The sequence below is a fragment of the Canis lupus genome, chromosome 30, assembly GCF_003254725.2.
Source record: "Canis lupus dingo isolate Sandy chromosome 30, ASM325472v2, whole genome shotgun sequence".
NCBI lineage: Eukaryota > Metazoa > Chordata > Mammalia > Carnivora > Canidae > Canis > Canis lupus.
The window spans coordinates 18,156,086-18,176,217 of NC_064272.1; the positions used below are offsets into that span (position 1 = coordinate 18,156,086).

The window sequence follows — 20,132 nt, forward strand, 5'->3', positions numbered from 1 at the left end:
AAGTCTACTTAGATTCTCACTGGCTCCTCAAATCCTCTTTGTAGCACAAGACAAGGTAAATCATTTACTAGACTATCCCAGTAACGTATCAATATTTTAGAACTGTTGACATACGCTATTAATTGGGAGTCACATGTATTAACTCAGAATCTAAATTAAACAAAGTACCTCCCTTGAGGCACTGTCTCACATTACACAGCTATGGGAAAGCCGATTCTCTGCACCTGGGTAAAAGTTCAACAGCATCATCACGGCCCATCTGCTGTGGGGGCTCTCCCCTTTGTACGGGGAGGAGGGGTTGGCCTACTGCTCACTGGGTGGGAGGGAACACACTCCAGGCTGAGGGGGACACCTTGAATGGAATGATCTGCCTGAGAAACCAGGACTGGTCCTGGGAGGGGTGAAGCGTTGAGCATCTGAAGGCAGCTGTTGACAAACAAAAGCCTGAGCACCAAGAAGCCTGAGAACCTGCCTCCACGCTGGCCTGCCCTCACTCATGCCATCTGGGGATGCTATAAGCATCTTGGGCACACATGTGGCCTTGGATTTAGAAAAAGGAGGACCAGGCAAAGAGGAGGAAGAGCAACTCCAGTGTGGTGAGAACTTTGTCCTCAATGGTATTACGCCAGCTGGAGAAGGGCTGGGGTCCGAGAATGGAAGAGGATTCTGGTGTGCGAAGCTGGCTGTCAGAGCCCTGGCTTTGCGCCCACCTCTGACCCTGTGAGCACAGGCAGGGCACAGGATGTCTGGGGCTGTCATTTGGCCCCTTTGAAATGGGAGAGTTGTGTCAGGGCTCCACCCCCTCATGAGGCCTCTGCAGAGAACCAGACATGGGCTCTACCACCAGCTGAGCAACGGCCAACACACTTCTGCATGTAAGCCTTGGTTGTTTCGCCTCTGCTAGAGAGGCAGAAAGTGCGTGGGGACCACCCAGCACAGAAGCCTCTTGGTGCAGGTCACTGTTAGTTCAGCATCTATGTAACCTGCTCTACATAAGCACACTGTAGCCCAGGGGACGGAACCTAACATCCACAAGTGCAAACACAGACACCACCATCTTTCTGATCATGTGAAACACAAATGAGAAACCAGAACAAAATGATCTAAAAATAATGGGCATTTGACATTTCAATGAGGAAAGACAGGCTCACAGAAGAGAATCTTACCCATAAATGTCCAAAACACCAATAAAAGTGTGCTGCTTGCCTGAAAACTGCAACGCTTGGTTAATTCTCTCCACAATGAAGTCGAACAGGTGAGCGTAGATCTTTTTGGCCAGTGCGTCCCTGGCGTTGATGGCCTGGGGCCTGGTCATGGGCTTCACCACCGTCTCGGAGGTTGTGATGATTTTGCGATTGCACAGCCACTGAGCAATTTTGCTCCTCTCCAGGCCCAGGAGCTCACAGAACACCTCCAGGTGCCTGTCATCCTCCTTCAAACACAAGCACAAGCCCCATCAGGGGTGTCTGGCCCTCTAACCCAGCAGCAGCCCACCCGGCAGGGGCCCCTGGGCATCCATCCAGGCCTGTGCCAGAGACAAGGATGAGCTGGCTTGAGAATGACCAGGCCTCAGAGGAAAGCAGGAGGGCCGCAGCGGCATGGAGCCTGCATCAAGGCATGGCTATGATGATGCCAGGGAGTTCTGGACTGCATCCCACCTGGGGTTTCATTCTGGCCAAAGAACATCAGCAGTGAGTAAGGCCACAGATGCAACCCTCCCCTTCCTCTGCATGTGGACACAGCCTCAAGGCTCTGCTCTTCCCTTTGTAACATGCTCAGACCACCTGCCAGCATGGTCACTCACCCTGTCCCTACCTGTGTGGTCAGGGTTTGTGTGGGTGGTCCAGCCCTGAGGTACATAGATGTCATTGTCAGAGAACCTGACAGTGGGGCTCCTTTAACAGAGCTGGCCTCTCAACTGAGGAGGAATGTGTGGAAGACTTTTTGGACACACAAAGTGAATCTTGCGTCTCTCCCAGCTGGGGCATGAGAGCTGCCCCACTGGTCAGAGACAAGGAGAGGTCTGTTCCTCTTTGTCTTGAGCTCGCATGGGCAAGGAGTCCTTGTCACATGGCAAGGAGATGTGACCCCTGTGACTGAGCACAATCGTTCCCCTTGGGCAAGGGAAGTTCCCGGGGAAGGCTGATCTGTAGAAACCATCACAGCCAATGGGAAAGCCATGAGGTTGCATTTAAAAAGCATCAGATTACAGTAGAGCAAACAATCTAAAAAAGTCCTGCCGCCTCCTTGCTGCTCACCTACACCCCTTCTGACCAACATCTCAAGAACACAAAGCTTGTATTCACATGCCTGACCTCTTCACTGGGGAACAGACAGGCAGAGCCATGGGTTTTCTTCCTTCTAAGAAGGAACTAAACCATCTGAGTCCAAAACATTCAGGTACAAGTGCAGCTGCAGGGGGAAGGGTAAGGGGCAACAATTCTTTAAAAAATGACTTCAGCTAGATTGGGCTTGCTCGATATTTCAAGTTTCCGATGCAAATCAATGGTATGTATGTTGCAAAGATAGGACCACTCATTACAGAACTGGTAATTTGCTCTCAAGATTCTACATCTTTTTCAGAGAATTTGTCTCCTCAGATTGATAGACAAAGGATTTTTAGTCTATCATTTTTAACTCCTCCTCCAAAATACTACCTTCATAACAAACTTCATGGAACAGAGATCGGTGCAAGGGCATTTGTTGGGTGGAAATCATACCTTCAGTCTATGGAGTTTGAGAAGAACAAAGGTAGAAACCCGTTTCTTGGAGGTAATCGAGAAGGCACAGAGGGAGAACCACCACCACATGCACACCAGGCTCCTATCCAGGCCTACTGTCCCCCCCTCCCAGAACCTCCCAGTCCCATGCAAACTGACCAACTGGGTGAGGGATGGACACGGGGCTGGGGGGGTAGTGGTGGTGGGGGGCACTTAGTGTGAGTGCTTGAGGAGAGGGAGGAGGATTACTTCCTGGTCACAGGACAACAGGACTGAAGCACTGAGCCAAAGCCCACATCCTCCATCCACTCTGTTTGGTTCTTTCTCTTCCCTGAACTGCAGGTTCTAGAGAGCTGGAAAATGACCAGTGTACCAAATTATCTACCATTCCCACTGAATTTCCTTTGGGCACAGGAAAACAGGTATCGTTATACTATGAACTGAACACTTCCTCCCAAAATTTATATGTTGAAGCCCTAACCTCCAATGTGATGGTGTTTGGAGTGGGGCCTTTGGGAGGTGCTTAGGTCTAGATGATGCCATGAGGTAGGGCCCTCACAATGGGATTAATGCCTTTCTAAGGAGAGGAAGAGACCGGAGCTCTCTCTGTCCCTCTCTCTATTGCAAGGACCCAGCAAGCAAGGGGATGTTTGCAAGCCAGGAAGAGAAACCTCACCAAGAACTCAACCATGCTGTTCCCCTGATCTAGAACTTCCAGCCTCCAGGACTGTGAGAAAATAAAGTTCTGTTGTTGAAGCCACCCAGCCTTTGGTATTTTGTTATGGTCAGGGGAGTTGACCAGATATATATATATATATATATATATATATATATATATATATATATATATATAGAGAGAGAGAGAGAGAGAGAGAGAGAGATACATAAAGCTTGAAACGTCAGGTGATCTGGTATTCCTTAGAAGCATTTTTTACTATGTGTTATTTTCTTCTTTGCGTGGCTATTTATGAGAAGAACCAGACACATGCCCCTACTGAGGATTACTTTTCCATGATTCCGTCAAAGAGACACACATATAAACTTAACCTGTGTTCATTAAATTAAAAAAAAAATCTGTCACAAATTTACATGGGAATATATTTCCAGAGAGACAGAGTCAGCACAATGGGTGCCTGATGTGGGCAAGTGTCAGGAGGTGGGAGGTGTCCTTTCTGCTCAAAATATCCAGTGTCCTGAGGGCCCTACATGACCTCACCCTCTCCTCACCCCCACACATCTTCTGGCCTCATCTATCACCCTTTCTTTCACTCACTCCTCTTTGGCTATCCTGACATTTTTTCTATTTGTTAAATAACACCTTCTGCTTGAGGGCCTCTGCACTTGCTATTCCCTCTACTTTGAATGTTTTCTCCCCACCCCAATACAGGCACAGTTCACCTTCTCATCGTCAGGCCTCTGCCCACCGCCACTGTACCAGCAAGGCTTTCTCTGAATGCTCTACACAAAAGACACAGCCCCTCTGTACCCCCGACTCCGCTTCATTTTCCTTTCTAATGGCCATCACCAGTGGCCAGAGCCCATAAGTGGTGCTCGTGTCTCCTCCTCTCCACCTCCTACCCCCAGATCATGAGCACCATGAAGCACTTCTTGTCTGGTTTTGTTCACTACTGTTTCTCCAGAGCTTGCAACAGGGCTTGGCACAAAGCAAGTACTTAGTAAAATTTACTCAATGAAAGAAAAACACAGAGAATGTATTTTCCCCTTCTCTACTATTACAAGGGGAAGAATTTTTACTCTTACAAGCCAGTCACTTTACTCTTTGCTTCCTTGCTCCTGACAACTGGTCTCCCCAGAAGACCCAGTGGGCCTGGTGCTAAAATGCAGAAGCAGGGTAACCATGAGATGCCTTACGGGTGACCCTCTGAACACAGGAAGGTAAAAACAAGCCAGCGTCTTACGCTAACTGAGGACCTCTCGTTGCCCACTGCTGTGACCTGCACATTGCCCAGATGCAGGATGGCTGCCAGGATCTTAAAAACATCCATCTGAAAATCCTCCTTGAAACCTGAAAAAAAAAAAAAAAATTTCCAGATTAGGATTACTGCATGTCTTCCCTTACTTAATCACTAGTAAGATAGCATCTGAATTCTTTCAGGACACTCTAGAACCGTCTGTGCCAAGAGCAGGGACAGGAACGTGAAGCAGCCCCTGGAGAGAATCCGGTTCACCATCCTTGCCACTTTGACTTGTGATGACACAACATGTGGATTCGACAGCCCACTAGGTTTCCCCTTTTGCCATCGCTGCTAGAAGTGCAACACAAGAATTCATACCCACATCACCATCTCATGTCAGGTCTCGTTTATTCTATGTGATGTGCTTCCTTTATTTTCACTCTGGGTTTTCTGTTTTGTTTTATTTTTCTTGAATTCCTTGAATTCTAGTGGTGGGGTGCCAGATGGATTCCATTTGCCCCTGCAGCTCCGCATGCTGCTCTCTGCCCCAGGGGGGCTATACTGTCTGCATCAAGGCCATGGGCTCTCATATCCTCTGGCCTCTGGGTGGGTGTGACCCATGAGGACCTCCTGCAGGAGAGCAGGATTGGGAGGAGAGAAGCACTAGAGAGGTTTCTCTCCCTGCAAAGTTGCTTCAGGTTGTCAGTGTTGCCAACTGACAGGTCACTGTTCCTGGTCTGGTGCTCACTTTCCTCAACCCTCCTTTCTGGCTCCAGCGATACCTCCATGCCCAAATGGTGAAAAGCAGCGAACAGCTCTGCTGCTGACCCTGGCTCCCTACTGCCCCTTATAGCTCCCCTAGACCTGCCCACATCTTTGTAGTTGGTCCTTTCATAGATAAACCCTCCTCCTTCTATCCTAATTTAAATGGCCCCTGTATTTCCCATTGGGACCCTGGCTGTTGCAGGTGGCATATAAATTATGAATATATAACATATTCAGTCACCATGGGGCATGGGCACATGTCCTGGAGCCAAAAATAAACCACACTAGCTACTAGGAAGGACTTTGTGTCTAAGACCCATAAATCACAATAGGGAACCTGCCAGTTGTGAGCTGGGCTTTGCTAGATCAGGACCGCAGAGCAGGAGTGTGGTGGGTGGGGCGAGGCACCGACTCGTGCTGACACTGCAGAGCCTTGTGGAGCGTGGAGATATCCTCGGAGGGTGGGGGAGGCTCCTTCATGTAGATGTCCCTGCTCCCTGGTCTGCGTGGGAAGTGCAGCTGTCACGGACACCTGTGATGCCCTCCCCCTTCCCCCAAGCAAAAAGCAGCAGGCCCTAAATGCTGAGGAAGAGCTGCCACAGCCACCCTCTGCTTCTCACTTGGGGATATCTGGATTCTTTTGGTAGTAGCTAGGTCAGGTTCTTAAATAATTTCAGAACTTAGAGAGTCTTATCTCCTTCAAAGATCAAATGAAATCAAACCAAAAATATATGGAAGACTCCAGCTCAGGCTGAGTCCAGGCATTTTCTGTCTTCCCATTTGGAGCTAACACCTCTGTTTCAAGGACAGATGCCTCTAACAGAAATCAGCCCCCAGCTCCACCTACACCCCGACCCCCCACCCTCTCCATAGGCCACCAGCATGATAACTGGCAGGTAAGTGAGGAGGAAAAGCAATGAAAAACATGCCCTTTGGGAATCTTTGGTTCAGCATTCCTACTCACTACGTCATTGGTCTATAATTAAATCACTTAACTATACCATGCCTTCCAGAACCCACGAAAGTGAAATAACTCCAAAGCAATGATGTGAGAGAATTTAAGATCTTGGTGGAGGGGTGCTTGGGTGGTTCAGTGGGTTAAGCGTCTGCCTTCCGCTCAGGTCATGAACCCAGGGTCCTGGGATTGAGCTCTGTGTTGGGGCGGGGAGGGCTGCTCAGTGGGGAGTCTGCTTTCCCTCTACCTCTACCCCTTTCCCTCTACCCCTTCCCTTTCCCTTTCCTCTACCCCTTCTTGTGCTCTTTCTCTCTCTCTCTCTCTGTCAAATAAATAAATAAAATCTTACAAAATAAAAATAAAAAGATCTTAGTGGAGTAATTCTCTTTAGTGAGACAAGGTCATGCAAAAGCACTGCTGGCCTGAGTTTGATTTCAATATGAAGTACAATGGTCAAGTACCTTGAGCTTGAGTTCCAGGCTAAGTGTGATTCCTTCTAGGGTGTTCTTTCTGTCAGAGATTAAATGGCCAGGCAAGGATCAGAGGGCAAATTAAATGAGAGACAGCGAACAAAGGAAAGGAGCTTTTGGTCAAAGTTATCCCCTTCTGCTTCCTCAGGGGGTAATTCCATGACTAGCTAAGGTGTCTTAGGAGCAGAACTGGAAGGGAAAGCAAATGGAACCCTGTACTCCAGTACTCTCCATGTATCATCTCATCTAATGCTTACAACAACCATATGAAGCAAGCTTCATTATGGTCCCCATTTTATGGAGGGGGAAACTAAGGCATAGAAGGGTTAGGTCACCCTGAGCATGTCATAGCTAAACAGTTTAATGCCAGCCACCACCACAATATGTGAAAAGACCTGTGAGGTTCATGAAGCCATCCTACCTTCACCCCCTTGTGCATAACATGGAGGCTCCCTGACAACCTCATGCCAAGCAAAGGAATCTGAGCAGACTCCAGAGGTCTATTTCCTGGGTATGTGGAGAAATGGGTTTGCATACTGAACCAGATGACCTTGCCACTAATTTCTCTATCCTAGCTCCATAACAAACCACAGCAATGGACAGATCAACCAAGTACTTATCTAGCAATTAGATTTTTAAAAAGGGTGGTCTGCCCGAATATGCTATAAGTGTACCTAATTCAAGTTAGGCAGTCTCCCCTAGAGATCTCCAGCTAAGAAAGAGAACACTGAGACACAAACGAGAGGACACGGCCAGCAGGGCAGGCAGTACAGCACATTCTCACATTGTTAGGGGAAGCACTATTGTTTAGAACTTTCTGACGTGAAGACAATGTTCTGTATTTGTGCTGTCCAATATGGGGGCTATTTTGCCATATGTGCTTATGAGCACTGATTTTTTAAGGTTATTTCATTTTAATTAAAATGAAATGCACTCACTTGTGGCTGTGTTGTATGGCACAGGTTTAAAGACCATGAAAACCACACACAGAATGAGGTCATTGGCTGTGGAGATCACAGGGTGATGGTAATCTCAAAGTCACAGTGAGGTCACCCGGTTCCTCTCCACGACAATAAATGGACCTCTGCAGTCTACTCAAATTTCTTGGTCTGGCATGCATCACCGGGGGACTTCCATGTCGAGACACATAGGGGCGAAGCTAAGATGGCTTCATGAAGTCCATCCATGAAACTTCACACATTGTAAGAAAATTCTAAGGAATCCATCAACTACTCTCTCTCTATCATCAAGATACAGGACAGTCAATGTTTTCTTGTCAGGCTTTGGAGGCTGTATAGTCTATATCACAATTACTCAGCCCTTCCACCACCAATGCATGAAAACAGCCATAGACCATACTTAAACAAATGAGTGTCTATGTTCCAATAAAACTTTATTTACAAAAACAGGCAGCAATCTGCTGACCTCTGGTCTAGGACAATTTTTAGTGATTCATGCAGTGAAGTCATGTTTTCATTAAATATATACTGATCTCTCATATTGATACAGCATGTCATAGCTCATAAATCACTTTATTATTTTTTTAAATTTATTTATTTGAGGAGAGAGCGTTTGCATACATGCATGGGGAGGGGGCCGAGGGAGAGGGAGGGAGAATCCTCAAGCAGACTCTCCACTGAGCAGGGAGCCTGATGCCTGGCTCAATCCCAGGACCGTGAGATCATGACCTGAGCTGAAATCAAGAGTCGACTGTCCAATCAACTGAGCCACCCAGGCGCCCCATTAACCACTGTAGACATTATCTCATAATCCTCACCATATGCCTAATAGCTTGGCATGGGGGCTACTGTCCAAAGAGGCCCCCAGCATACCACCCTCCCAGGGCTCATGCTCTGTGCAGTCCCTCACAGTGAGTTATGTATGAGTCTGAGCTTTTGACCATTAGCACATGGCAGTAGTGATGCTGCCTGACTTCTGAGGCTGGTTCATAAAAAGTCTGACAGATTCCTCCAGAGCCTACTGTAGCTGGCTCTGGGAGAAGCCAGCCACAACATGGCACAACTGAGACCAGTGTTCTGCGAGGAAGTCCGTGTGGAGAGAGATGCCCGCCCAGCCCCCAGTACTTCTAACCATATCACATATCACATATCATATGTGAGAAACCAGCCATTTCTCACATAGGCTGATATCTAACCATATCAGCCTATGTGAGAAAGAAGCCTACAGAGAATGGGGCTCCTACCACAGAGGCAGTAGATTGTTTTACTCTACCTCCCCATAAGGCTTTGGAAGGCTTTGTCAAAACATCTAGGCCAGGTGTGCAAGGCTGGGCCAGGTGAGGCGAGCTAGGTGCCAGGGGCTGACCCTGAGATGAGCACCTGAATGCCTCCTTCAAGTTCATATCCCGATTGTCTCTCCTGCTTCATCCTCGTCCTGGCCCAGCTGGTGTGGACATTTGTGCAAATGATCTAATTTGTATAAGACGGTGCAAAAAATTGTGCTGATGATTTCCAGAGATTAGGAAAGGCTTCATGGAGAAGGGGATGGTTTTGCTCAAAGGACGGTTAGGGCTTGGACAATAGGGAATAGAGACCAAGGGCAGGCAGTTATACTTAGCAAGCTCCTGCTACATGCTCAGCCTGGTACCAGGGGCTTTCCACACACATTTCCTTACCAGTTATTATGAGAGCCTTGTGGGTAAGGAATACGGCCATTCTATAGATTGGGAAACTGAGTCTCAGAAAGGGCAATCTCCGTAGAGTTCTGCCAATTAGGTTTTGAATCACTTCCAAAGCTTACTCTCTTTCTCTTATATCATTTTGGCATGAGGTGAAACACTATAGAGGCAGGAGAGAGTGACAGAAGTGCAGGGATGGTCAGGAGGACAGGGCATGTGGATGAAGGTTCCCCTGGGGCCTTTCAGAGCTAGGCTGCTTGATCCCACCTCATACACATCCCTCTCATTAGAGCACATTATAGAAAGATAAAATTATGACTTTAACTATTTTAGGAAAATGTTAATCAGTACCAAAAGTGTTTACCTTATTATTATAAACTGTTTAAATCATCCTTCTCTTTAAAGTGGTTTGGAAGGGGGTGGTCACCTGGTTGGCTCACTCAGTTAAGCATCTGACTCTTGATCTCAGCTCAGATCTTGATCTCAGAGGCATGAGTTCAGGCCTTACACTTCCACTAGGTGTGGAGCCTAATAAGAGAAAAAGAAGGAGGAAGAGGAGGAGGAGGAGGAGGAGGAGGAGGAGGAGAGGGAGGGGAGGGGGAGAGAGGAGGAGGAGGAGGAGAAGAAAAGAAGAAGAAGAGGAGAAGGAGGAGGAGCGATTTGGAAGGGGCAGAATCAGATGGTAATTCTGCTTAGGAAACCAACTGGCTTTCATTCTCAATTATCCAAATGTTTCATCCTCAATTGTCCAGAGGAGTAATCTTGCCGATTACTCTGATATATTTAACTTCAAATTCTTCGTCTTTTTAATTTAAATATAGTCACCCAAGCCACGACAATGAAAACAACTTGGTAAAATAAGTATTTTCTATAAGATGGAAAAATAATCTGTGGTCTCACACTGATTGGAAGCTTTGACTAACAGTTATGAGTTAAGGTCTATACTGATACACTATGGGAAAGTGGATGATAATTTTTATCAATGCCATTTGGTAGACACTTCCCAAACGTGAGCTCCATGTGAGAAAAGCAAGGTGGAAAAGAACCAAGCAATCCAATATTTTGTTTTCTATATAAAAATGTTGTAAGAGGGGTGCCCAGTTGTTTAAGCATCTGACTCTTAATTTTGGCTCAGGTCATGATCTCAGGCCATGGGGTCGTCCCATATCAGGCTCTGTGCTCAGTGGGCAATCTCCTTGGGATTCTCCCCTTCTCCCTCTGCTCCTCCCCACCATTTATGCTCCCTTGCGATCTCTCTCTCTTTATCTATCTTCCCACACCCCTCCCACACACAAAAAGTGAAACTCATCCATTTCCCTATTATAAAAAGGGGGAAATGCCAGTGTCTACCTCATAAAGTGCTTGTAAATTAAACAAGCTAATACAGGTAGTGAAGTGCTTAGGATGGTACCTGGTACATGGTAAGTTCCATGTAAGTGTCCGCTATTTTATCAGGCCAACTAGGGTCAACAGGACCCTCCTGGGCTGATTCACCAGTCTTCTCCAAAGTCGGCCCAGAGGAGCTTGAAAGCACCCACAAGGCTGACAGCCCATGTTTGTCACCGCAAACCAGTGGGCCTGAAGGCAAAGGAGTTAATTTCTAGATCTTTTAAGGAAAAAGCATAGTCTTGACCCCTTGGCCTCAAATATATTCTGATTGGCACATCCTAAGACTAGAGTTTATTAGGAGTCTTTATAACACACACATGTTGGGCATCCCTGCCTTTCACTCTTTTTTTTTTAATATTTAATTTATTTACTTAAGAGAGAGACAGAGAGAGAGAGAGAGAGAGAGAGAGAGCAAACGTGAGATAGAGAACATGAACGATGCAGGACTTGATCTCAAAACCCCAGGATCATGACCTGAGACAAAGGCAGATGCTTAACTGACTGAGCCACCCAGGTGCCCCCCCCCCTTTTTTAAAAGAGAAAATGGCCACACCTTGCACAGGATATTTCTACTTACCCAGCAGCGTGAAGGTCTTCTGGGTCTCTACCATGCCTGCTCTGTCATTCACACCCTCAATGACAGTACTGCCTCCCATTCTTGTGTAATTAAATTCTTCTGCACTCCCTGAAATCAAAAGATTGTCATGTCTGTGACACAGAAATTTGTACATATATGTTTAGCAGAAGCAAGACAAGAAGCTCACATGGAATACACCACAGTAAGCACTTGACACACATTATTCCCTTTCTTCCTTAGAATTCTGTTACAGACACAGAAGCCAAGGCCCAAAGTTGTGAAGTGTCTTGCTCAAGGCTGATGTAGGGCAAGAATTTAAACACAGGCCTGTCTGACTGCAAAGCTCATAGGTTTTGTTCCCATATCTATTTTGTACAGCTTGGCTGAGGTTTACTGACCACAGAGTAAACTGTACCTAGTTAAGATGTATAATTTGGTGAGTTTTGATAAATGTATGCCCTAATGAAATCATCACCACAAGCAAGAGAATAACGATTATGCACACCTAAGATTTGAATAATAGGTTAGAAAGTCCTTCCAAATTCACTATTAACATTCTGGTTGGTAGACAGGCATGGTTGTTATCTTTATACGAAATCTGAAGAAATTTAGACTCTTCACAAGTGCAAGCAACTTCTCCAGGATTGGAGTATATTCATTCAACTCCAACACGCTGGATAATTCTACCAACACAGCACAAGCAATCAAGAGAGGAGAGCTGTGACAGCACAGGAATCAAGCTGTTTGCACTAAAGGACAAATAGTTCTGTCCCTATAGTATGGGGAGTAGTTAGAACTATAAATAATAATGACCTTGAGTCATCAAGGAAGCTCAAATTATGATAGAGGTACTCTGTCTCAGAAGACAGGGAAATACGTCATACATATTAGAAAACATACATCCAAGGGAAGTTCAGATAAAAGTTTAAGGATTTACAGCACCGAATCCCAGTGGTCGGGAGGCCTTATTCAGGTGGTTCTAGCTAGATGACCACCATCATCCATGAGCTTTGAAAAAAAAATCCTAGAGTTGAAGGGTCTCCTCTCCTGGAATCACTCTGCCCCTCATTCTATCTCCTTAGTTAGGTGCATCAATTCCACCCCCAAAACCCAAGTATCTGTCTTTGGACAGAATATTTTTAAAGTGATATTACTATAAGAAGAGGGCAGCCCCGGTGGCGCAGCGGTTTAGCGCCGCCTGCAGCCCAGGGCGTGATCCTGGAGACCCTGGATCAAGTCCCACGTCAGGCTCTCTGTATGAAGCCTGCTTCTCCCTCTGCCTGTGTCTCTGCCTCTCTCTCTCTCTCTGTCTCTATGAATAAATAAATAAATAATATATATATATAAAAAAAAGATAAATCAATTACTAAAAAAAAAAAAAAAAAGAAGAAGTAATCAGGGATCCCTGGATGGCTCCGTGGTTTAGCGCCTGCCTTAGGGCCAGGGGAGTGATCCTGGAGATCCTGGAGTCCCAGGATTGAGTCCCATATCGGGCTCCCTGCATGGAGCCTGCTTCTCCCTCTGCCTGTGTCTCTGCCTCTCTCTCTCTCTCTCAGTCTGTGTCTCTCATGAATAAATAAATAAAATATTAAAAAAAAGAAGAAGAAATCAACCTAGCATTTAAGCCCCTAGATAGAAGAGAGACATTTCCATATATTACACACCACATACCCAATTTAAGATGTTTAAATTCCGACTGCTGTGCAGATGCACAAAGTTGATAAAAAATGTGGTAATTTCGTTCATTTTCCGACTGTAAAATAAAGAAAAGTCTTGAAGTTACACCAGCTCTTTACAAGTAAAAATATGAGGTTTTTAATGGAAGGGTCTTAAGTGGCTAACCTGGCTGACAATTCTACTCCCACAGACACTGACACTTACCTGGGTTTCTTCTCTGGTCAACAACACTGTGACCCAATCTGTTCCCCCTAGGCTGGCTCAAGGTCACCTCCCAAATAAGGACCCGAGAGAAAATGTTATTAAATGAAAACATTCTGTGAAATGAGAATAATGTAATTTGTATTAGTTGAAAACTTTAAGAAACTCCCTGCAGTACAAGGCTTAGTCTTACTCTCTTGGGCCAAAACTTTGAGAATTTTCTCTACTTTACTGACAGAAGAGCCCTTCTCTTTAACTCCCCACCACTAGCTGTAAGCCCATTCCCTTCCTGGTAGGAAAGCCAGTCTAACAGCTTTGTCTGTTTCAAGGAGTGTTTGTGTTCTAGAAAGACAGACTTAAAAAAAAAAAAAAAAAAAGACAGACTTGATTGTTAAAACTCTAAGTATCTTTTAAGTGTCTGAAATTAAAAGTCATAATTCATCTCACTCCACTGATATTGCATCTATCTGTCAATTTTTTGTTTTTAAGAAACAGAAAGAAATAAGCCAAAATGCAAATGAAAGACAGGAAACTCTATTCTTTTTTTTTTTTTTTTTTTTTTTTTTTTTTATTCATGATAGTCACACAGAGAGAGACAGAGAGGCAGAAACACAGGCAGAGGGAGGAGCAGGCTCCATGCAGGGAGCCCGACGTGGGATTCGATCCCGGGTCTCCAGGATCACGCCCCGGGCCAAAGGCAGGCGCCAAACCGCTGCGCCACCCAGGGATCCCGGGGAAACTCTATTCTTTGTCACAGAGCAACACAGGTTGTCTAATGACTATGTAAATGTAAACAGTACTTTAAAAGTTGGGGAAAAGGAAATTTAACTATTATTTTTTTTTATCCTTACTTGAAAGACGACTCTGGATTTCTCCAGCAGGTAAGTTCTCATGTTGGCTCCTATAATTTGATTTCTCTCATCAAAACTGATTTCTGTGTATTTCCCAAACCGACTACTGTTGTCATTGCGGGTCGTCTTGGCATTTCCGACAGCCTACAAAACACAGGCTTCTCGATAGCATTTGAGAAGATTTTTGCATCAACACTATTGGAGCAGTTTCAATAAAATCCAGTCCTGTATGCTGGGGAAAGGTCTGACTGGCGGAGGGAGGTTAGGGGGGTGAGGAGGGCAGAGTCCAAAACTCGCAGGGGACATGGCACATCCTCAGCCTGCCATTCAAAGTTCTCTTCTGTCTTGCTGGGAGACACTGGGCAGGATTAGAAAAAGCACCAGTTCTGATGCTTCATGGCCTCAGGTTCCTTTTCTGCTACCTGTATAACGCTAGAAAAGCTATTTCATCTTTCTAAGCCTCAATTTCTTTATGTGTAATATGGGAATTATATGCAACTTGCAGAGTTGGGAGGATTACCTAAGATAATATAAAGTACCTCAACACATCCACGCCCTGAATATCATAGATGCTCAATTAAAAGAACACATCCTTCATCCAAGCTCCATTTCTATCCTTATCTCTTACTACTTCTGTACTCAGACCTTCCGCTTAGCCAAAAAACTGCCCTCTCCCATAATTTCCATATGCTGGGCATGACTTTTGCTTTTTACTTCTACTCTTAAATTCTGTCTCTCTTCTACTCATCCCCTCCCCACTCCTGAGCACTTTCCATCTGGAAACACCCTTCTCATGCACACAAATTGCACTTCCTTCCCAGCTCATCATGCTTTCTGACAACATATATGTACCGAGTCCCTGCTATGAGCCACGTGCTTGGGTGGCAAAGGTGAACCCAGTGGACATGGTCCTGCCTTTATGGAGCTTACAATCTAGTGGGTGAGACCAACCCTAAACAAATAACCACATAAATTTATCCACTGGGCAGTGCCTCCAGACTTTTCTACTGCTATCTCAGATTGTGATTTATTGTTTCCATTAACTTTAAAGTATGTTTATGTTGGAGGAGTCTTGAGACTTGGAGACTGGGTCGTATTCTTTTCCATCACTTCCTGTATTATCTGGCACAGCAGCTTAAACAAGACAGATGGCCTGATAAATATTCATTGATGATTTTGATTTGAGAAAACAGAGAGAGGAGGTCTAGGAATCTAATGGTCTTAATTTTTTGCTAGGCTTCCAAAGAAATCTAAGTCAATCCTTTCCCCATTTTGCAAAGCAGTCAGAGTTGGCCTGTGGGCACCCCCTGAGCCCTTCAGATGCCCCTACCTCCTTGAGGGCTGTCTCCTACTCATCTCCTACTCCAGAGTACTATCATGGCTGGCCTCACCCACACTGCTGACCTCATGAACGTTGTGCTAATGGATCAGCTCTCAGGGAGTGGAGAGGGAAGAGCCTTGATATGTGGCATTTACCAATCTGTAAGGTGTAAACATTCCCTCCATGATTGATGTCAAACTACCAAAGGTTTAACAGTCAGCTTGCAAAAAAATTCCTGAATATTTAACGATTGGCTCGTGAAAGTTGGTGCGCTTGGCTGGAAAATGCCACTGGTCTCAGTGAACCAGTTGTCAGTGGTTGAAGAGATTTCCTTTGGGATAGAAACACAGACAGGGGACTCCTGAAGTCTGCTGTCTAGCCCAGCAGATTGAGGAGAGAGCCTTGTCAGCAGCAGTCTCTACCCCAAGCTCCTTCAAATCCCAGCAGAGAACAGGCTTTCTGGCTCTTTCCTGCCCTCACTTCCATGATCTTTAAAGGGAAGTGACTCCAGTTAGGGGAGATAACACATACACAAATCAACCCACCTCTCCATCATCACACACTGTTGCCGGTGACCCTGCTCCCCACCCCCGCCAGGTACATACCTCAGTTATGGGGTTCGACGCCAGAACCTTGTCCTCCACATGAGTGTTACTGCTGGACTTGCTGACGGTGGCAAAGTACCTCATGGCGTAGCGAGCGGACACTGTCTTTCCAGCACCTGACTCCCCACTTACAATTATTGACTGATTTTTATTGTTTCTAAAGCAAATAAAAGAGTTTTTAAAATGCTTGTTTCTTCCTATCAAGAAGGCAATATGTATTCAGGAAGAAAAATGCAGACAAGCTGAAAGAAGACAAACTTTGTTTCATTACTCTAAGGTAACTCTTTTTTAACATTCCAGTGAATGTCCTCCTAGTCTTTTTTCCTAAGTAATCAAGCTGAACACACCACTCCGTTTCCTGCTCTGTCCCCCACGTTAATGGTCCCCAAGACTTCTCCTAGGCCCGTGATCTGCTAGGTAGGAGGACTCACAGGACTCAGCACATAGTCACACTCATGGCTAAGATTTATTATATCAAAAGATACAGAGTAAATTTGCCAAGGGGAAAGGCAGAGTGGGGCAAAGCCAGAGGAAGCTGGGCATAAACACTTAATTCCTCCAGCATCTCCTGACAACATACGGGAAGTGCTGTCTACTGGGGGTGGGGGGCAGTTCTTCAGAGTTTCGGTGCCCAGGTTTTCACTGGGGCCAGGTCGTGTAGGCATCCTCTGCTGAGCACATAACAAAATTCTCGATGCTCAGAAGGAAATCAGGTGCTCAGCATGAACTACATCATTTACACAATTTAGGTACAGTGAGTCACTCTCACCAGCTAGGCAGGGTAGGAAACTTCCTAAAACCCCAGTTCCCAGAGGCTAGCCCTGCACCATCCTTGTAAGCAGGTCTCTAAAGATAGGTGTCGCGGGCCGAGGCCAGTTCCTCTCTGTATCCCCACATAAACACGAAACATCTTAAAGGCATTATTTGGAGAGCGATTATTGAAAATATGCTTGGGAACATATGTGTTCAGTAAACCAGCATGTTCCACATAATTTACAGATCTTTAAAAAATGTATTCAACTTTTCATCTCATAACATGATGATAGAATCTTATCATAATGCTGTTCTAGGTATCCAGCATTGCTTATATACTAGCCATTCTGTGACAATTTTTAGCATTCTATTTTAGGCCTTGAAAAAAAAATCCTATGCCATATATACCCATTTTACAGAAGAGTACAATAGTGACACAGACAGGTAAAGTGACTTGACCTAGGATGCATGGCATGCAGTCTCCCTGTGAACATTGGGAGAACCTCAGAGATAGAGCTCCTGGTCCAAAAAACTAACCCTCTAAGGTGGTAAGGGACAGACACCCCCAGTATCCCTTGGCCAGACAGAACAGGGAGTGGGACGGGTTAAAGCTGGGCTCTTCTGACTTCCAGTTTAGCATCAGCAAGTCCAACATAAGCCTACATCATATTCAGTGCTATTACAGTTAGACCTCAAGAGAAAACAGGCTCTTTAAGCTTGAACTTAGCTCAGCCCTCTAGCTCCAGTGAGATCATATTGTGACACCAGGAGCAGCCTTGGCCCATCAGACAGTGAGCCGTGGACTTCAATCACGGAGATGCCCAGGAGACCTACAGGAAGCCAGGGCAAATCCCAGAACCATAGGTATTTTATAGTTGGAAGGAAACTTGCTGTGGCAAAGACCAAAGTAACTGGTTATTAATTGGTAAATCTCTACTCAACATTCATCATTTTCCTCCTTCTTAAACACAACGTCCCAATTTTTAGTGGGCACACTGCTGCCCACATGAAAGGCTACACGTTCTAGCTTTGCTTGCTACTAGACATGGCCGTGTGAGCAGGTCCTGACCAATGAACTGGGAGCAGAGGTGTTTTGTGGGGTTTCCAAGAAGTCTCCTTAACCAAGAGGGGCACATACTTCCCTGACACTCTATAACCTAGAGTACGGAGGGGATGGCTAAGTATTAGCTTGCCCTCAGGATGAAGGTCTCACTCCAGGGACAGAGGATGTAGAAGGCATTGGGTCCCTGACGACTGGTAGAGGTGCCATGCTAGTCCCAGTCTGCCCATTAGCCCATCAGCCTTTTTTGCAGGAGAGAGCCATATACTTCTATCCTTGTTTACGCCACCATTATTTCTTCCTTATTACCTAGAATGAGTGCTCTCCAAGTATCTGGCTCATACATGAAGACCCTAAGGCAGAGAAACGCAGATGCTGTGCCCAGGATGTGGTAAACAGCAGGTCCAGGCCCTGTGTCTGGGGTTTGCATTCATGAAATGAGGGCAATGATGGCGGCTCAAATGACTTCACAGGAGTGTTGCAAGACTTAAAGGAGACCCTTGCCTGGAAAGTTCTTTTGCCAACCATAATGGGTCTACAGAGATAAAATGGTGTTTTCATTCTTCATACTTTTCAAAAAACCTGAGCACCCATCCCAGCTCTGCTTGCTGGGTGGCCTTGGGTGGGTGACTCCCAAGTCTCAGCTTACTACCCAGGCATCTCCATCACAGGCTAGTCTGAGGGCACCCAAGATGATGTACAAGAATGTGTGCATGGTGCCTGGTCCACAGGAGGCTTATCATAAATGTTTGCTAGCAAAATGAGAACTCCACGAGGCCATACAGAAAAAACAGGGGCCAAAATTAGGATAAAACTCCAAATCTCCTACATCTGAAACCTGTGCTTATCCATCCTAAGATTTTGCTGATCTGGATGGGCGAAAGAGCTTGAACACCTCACAGTGGAGAAGAAATCCATATTCCTCCAACTAAACACACCACAAAAGAAGTGGCTGCTGTTCCCAGATTGATGGGTTTGACTTTTGACCTAGAAGGGAGAAAGACCTGGAAACCTGGTCTAGACAGGTGACACAAACGGTCCTTTGCTACTACAGGATGGGGGGGTCTGCTTTCCCAGGCGTCCCCCTCGGGTCTCATGGTCACCTTGAGGAGAGCGTGCCAGATGTCTCCCCTCCACTGTGAGGGCCCAGCAAAGTCAGAAAAAGGAAGCCCCGGGCAGCAGGAGGCTACCTGGCCATCTGCTTGTATGCCTCTTCGGCCACGGCGAATATGTGCGGGTCCATATCGCCCATGTTCTGCCCGCTGTAGGCGTGGATGATGGCATCTCCGTAGATCGGCAACGGCTTGTAAGGGTTCATGGCCACCAAAATGATTCCTGGGGAGAGACGTCCGATGCAGAGCTGGGGTTCCTGCTGTCACCTGCTTCTCCAGGTGCTTTGGAGCAAGCCCAGCTCTGCCGGTCGCTAGACCTGCCGTGTGACTCTGGGTAGGTCACGGAATGCTCTGAATCTCAGCTCCCTGGCTGCCACCCACATTTCTGGGCTACTATCAGGGTTGGATGAGGTGACGGATGGGAATGCCCTCAAACAGAACAGGTTTTCCAATCAATGTAAATATAATGATAACATTATTGCCCCAAATAAGTAACTAATGTATCAAATCCAGCGAGACGCTCAAACACAAGCTTTATCCAGATATATTATTGTGGGGAGTCTGATCTTAACTCTTGTGAAAGATTCTCCCCACCTCTAGACACTTCTGTTTACAACAGACTCTTGAAGGTCAAATGTCTGTGCTTGTTAGAAACCTGGGCTAATGTCTGGGTCTGAATATACATTTTGGCAGAAGCCGACATTTCTAATGTCAACATGATATAAAATGTACTCAGGACACTCTAGACAGCAAACATGGTGTTTCTAGGTTGTTCTGCTCTTAGAATTGCTCTCCTTACCACTGTAGGTGTAAATGAGTTTGGATTCTGCAAAGCGGATTCTGAGATTGTGGAGCACTGCGGGCTCGTGGAGGTAGCTGAGGGCCGTGAGGTCATTCTCACCCACGAGGATGTCAGGGTTCCGAAGTGGAGGCAGAGATTCTGGATCAAGGGAATAATCCAGCTCCTGTGAACAAAGATGACACTGAAGTTCTGGAAGAAAACGATTCTTGGTGTTTCTGAACTCCCATCCTCTGTCCTATCTCCTTGACACTCTGAAAAACAAACTCAGGTATAGCAAAGAGAAAATATTCTCCAAATCGGACTGTTGGGAAATGGGAGCC

At 45.9% G+C, this 20,132-nt stretch overlaps 1 protein-coding gene across 3 annotated transcripts in view; it reads right to left on the minus strand.

Annotated features, from left to right (window-relative positions):
* MYO5C (myosin VC) overlaps positions 1–20,132 on the minus strand; it is a 95,199-nt gene that overhangs the window by 59,494 nt on the left and 15,573 nt on the right. For all 3 annotated transcript variants that reach the window (XM_025472768.3, XM_049104235.1, XM_049104236.1), the window contains exons 3-10: positions 19,810–19,975; positions 19,089–19,233; positions 16,086–16,242; positions 14,160–14,303; positions 13,102–13,183; positions 11,431–11,538; positions 4,640–4,746; positions 1,167–1,432 (exon numbers count right to left, since the gene is read on the minus strand). In XM_025472768.3, coding sequence (XP_025328553.1) covers positions 1,167–1,432; positions 4,640–4,746; positions 11,431–11,538; positions 13,102–13,183; positions 14,160–14,303; positions 16,086–16,242; positions 19,089–19,233; positions 19,810–19,975 — 1,175 coding nt within the window. The remainder of the gene's footprint in view (positions 1–1,166; positions 1,433–4,639; positions 4,747–11,430; positions 11,539–13,101; positions 13,184–14,159; positions 14,304–16,085; positions 16,243–19,088; positions 19,234–19,809; positions 19,976–20,132) is intronic.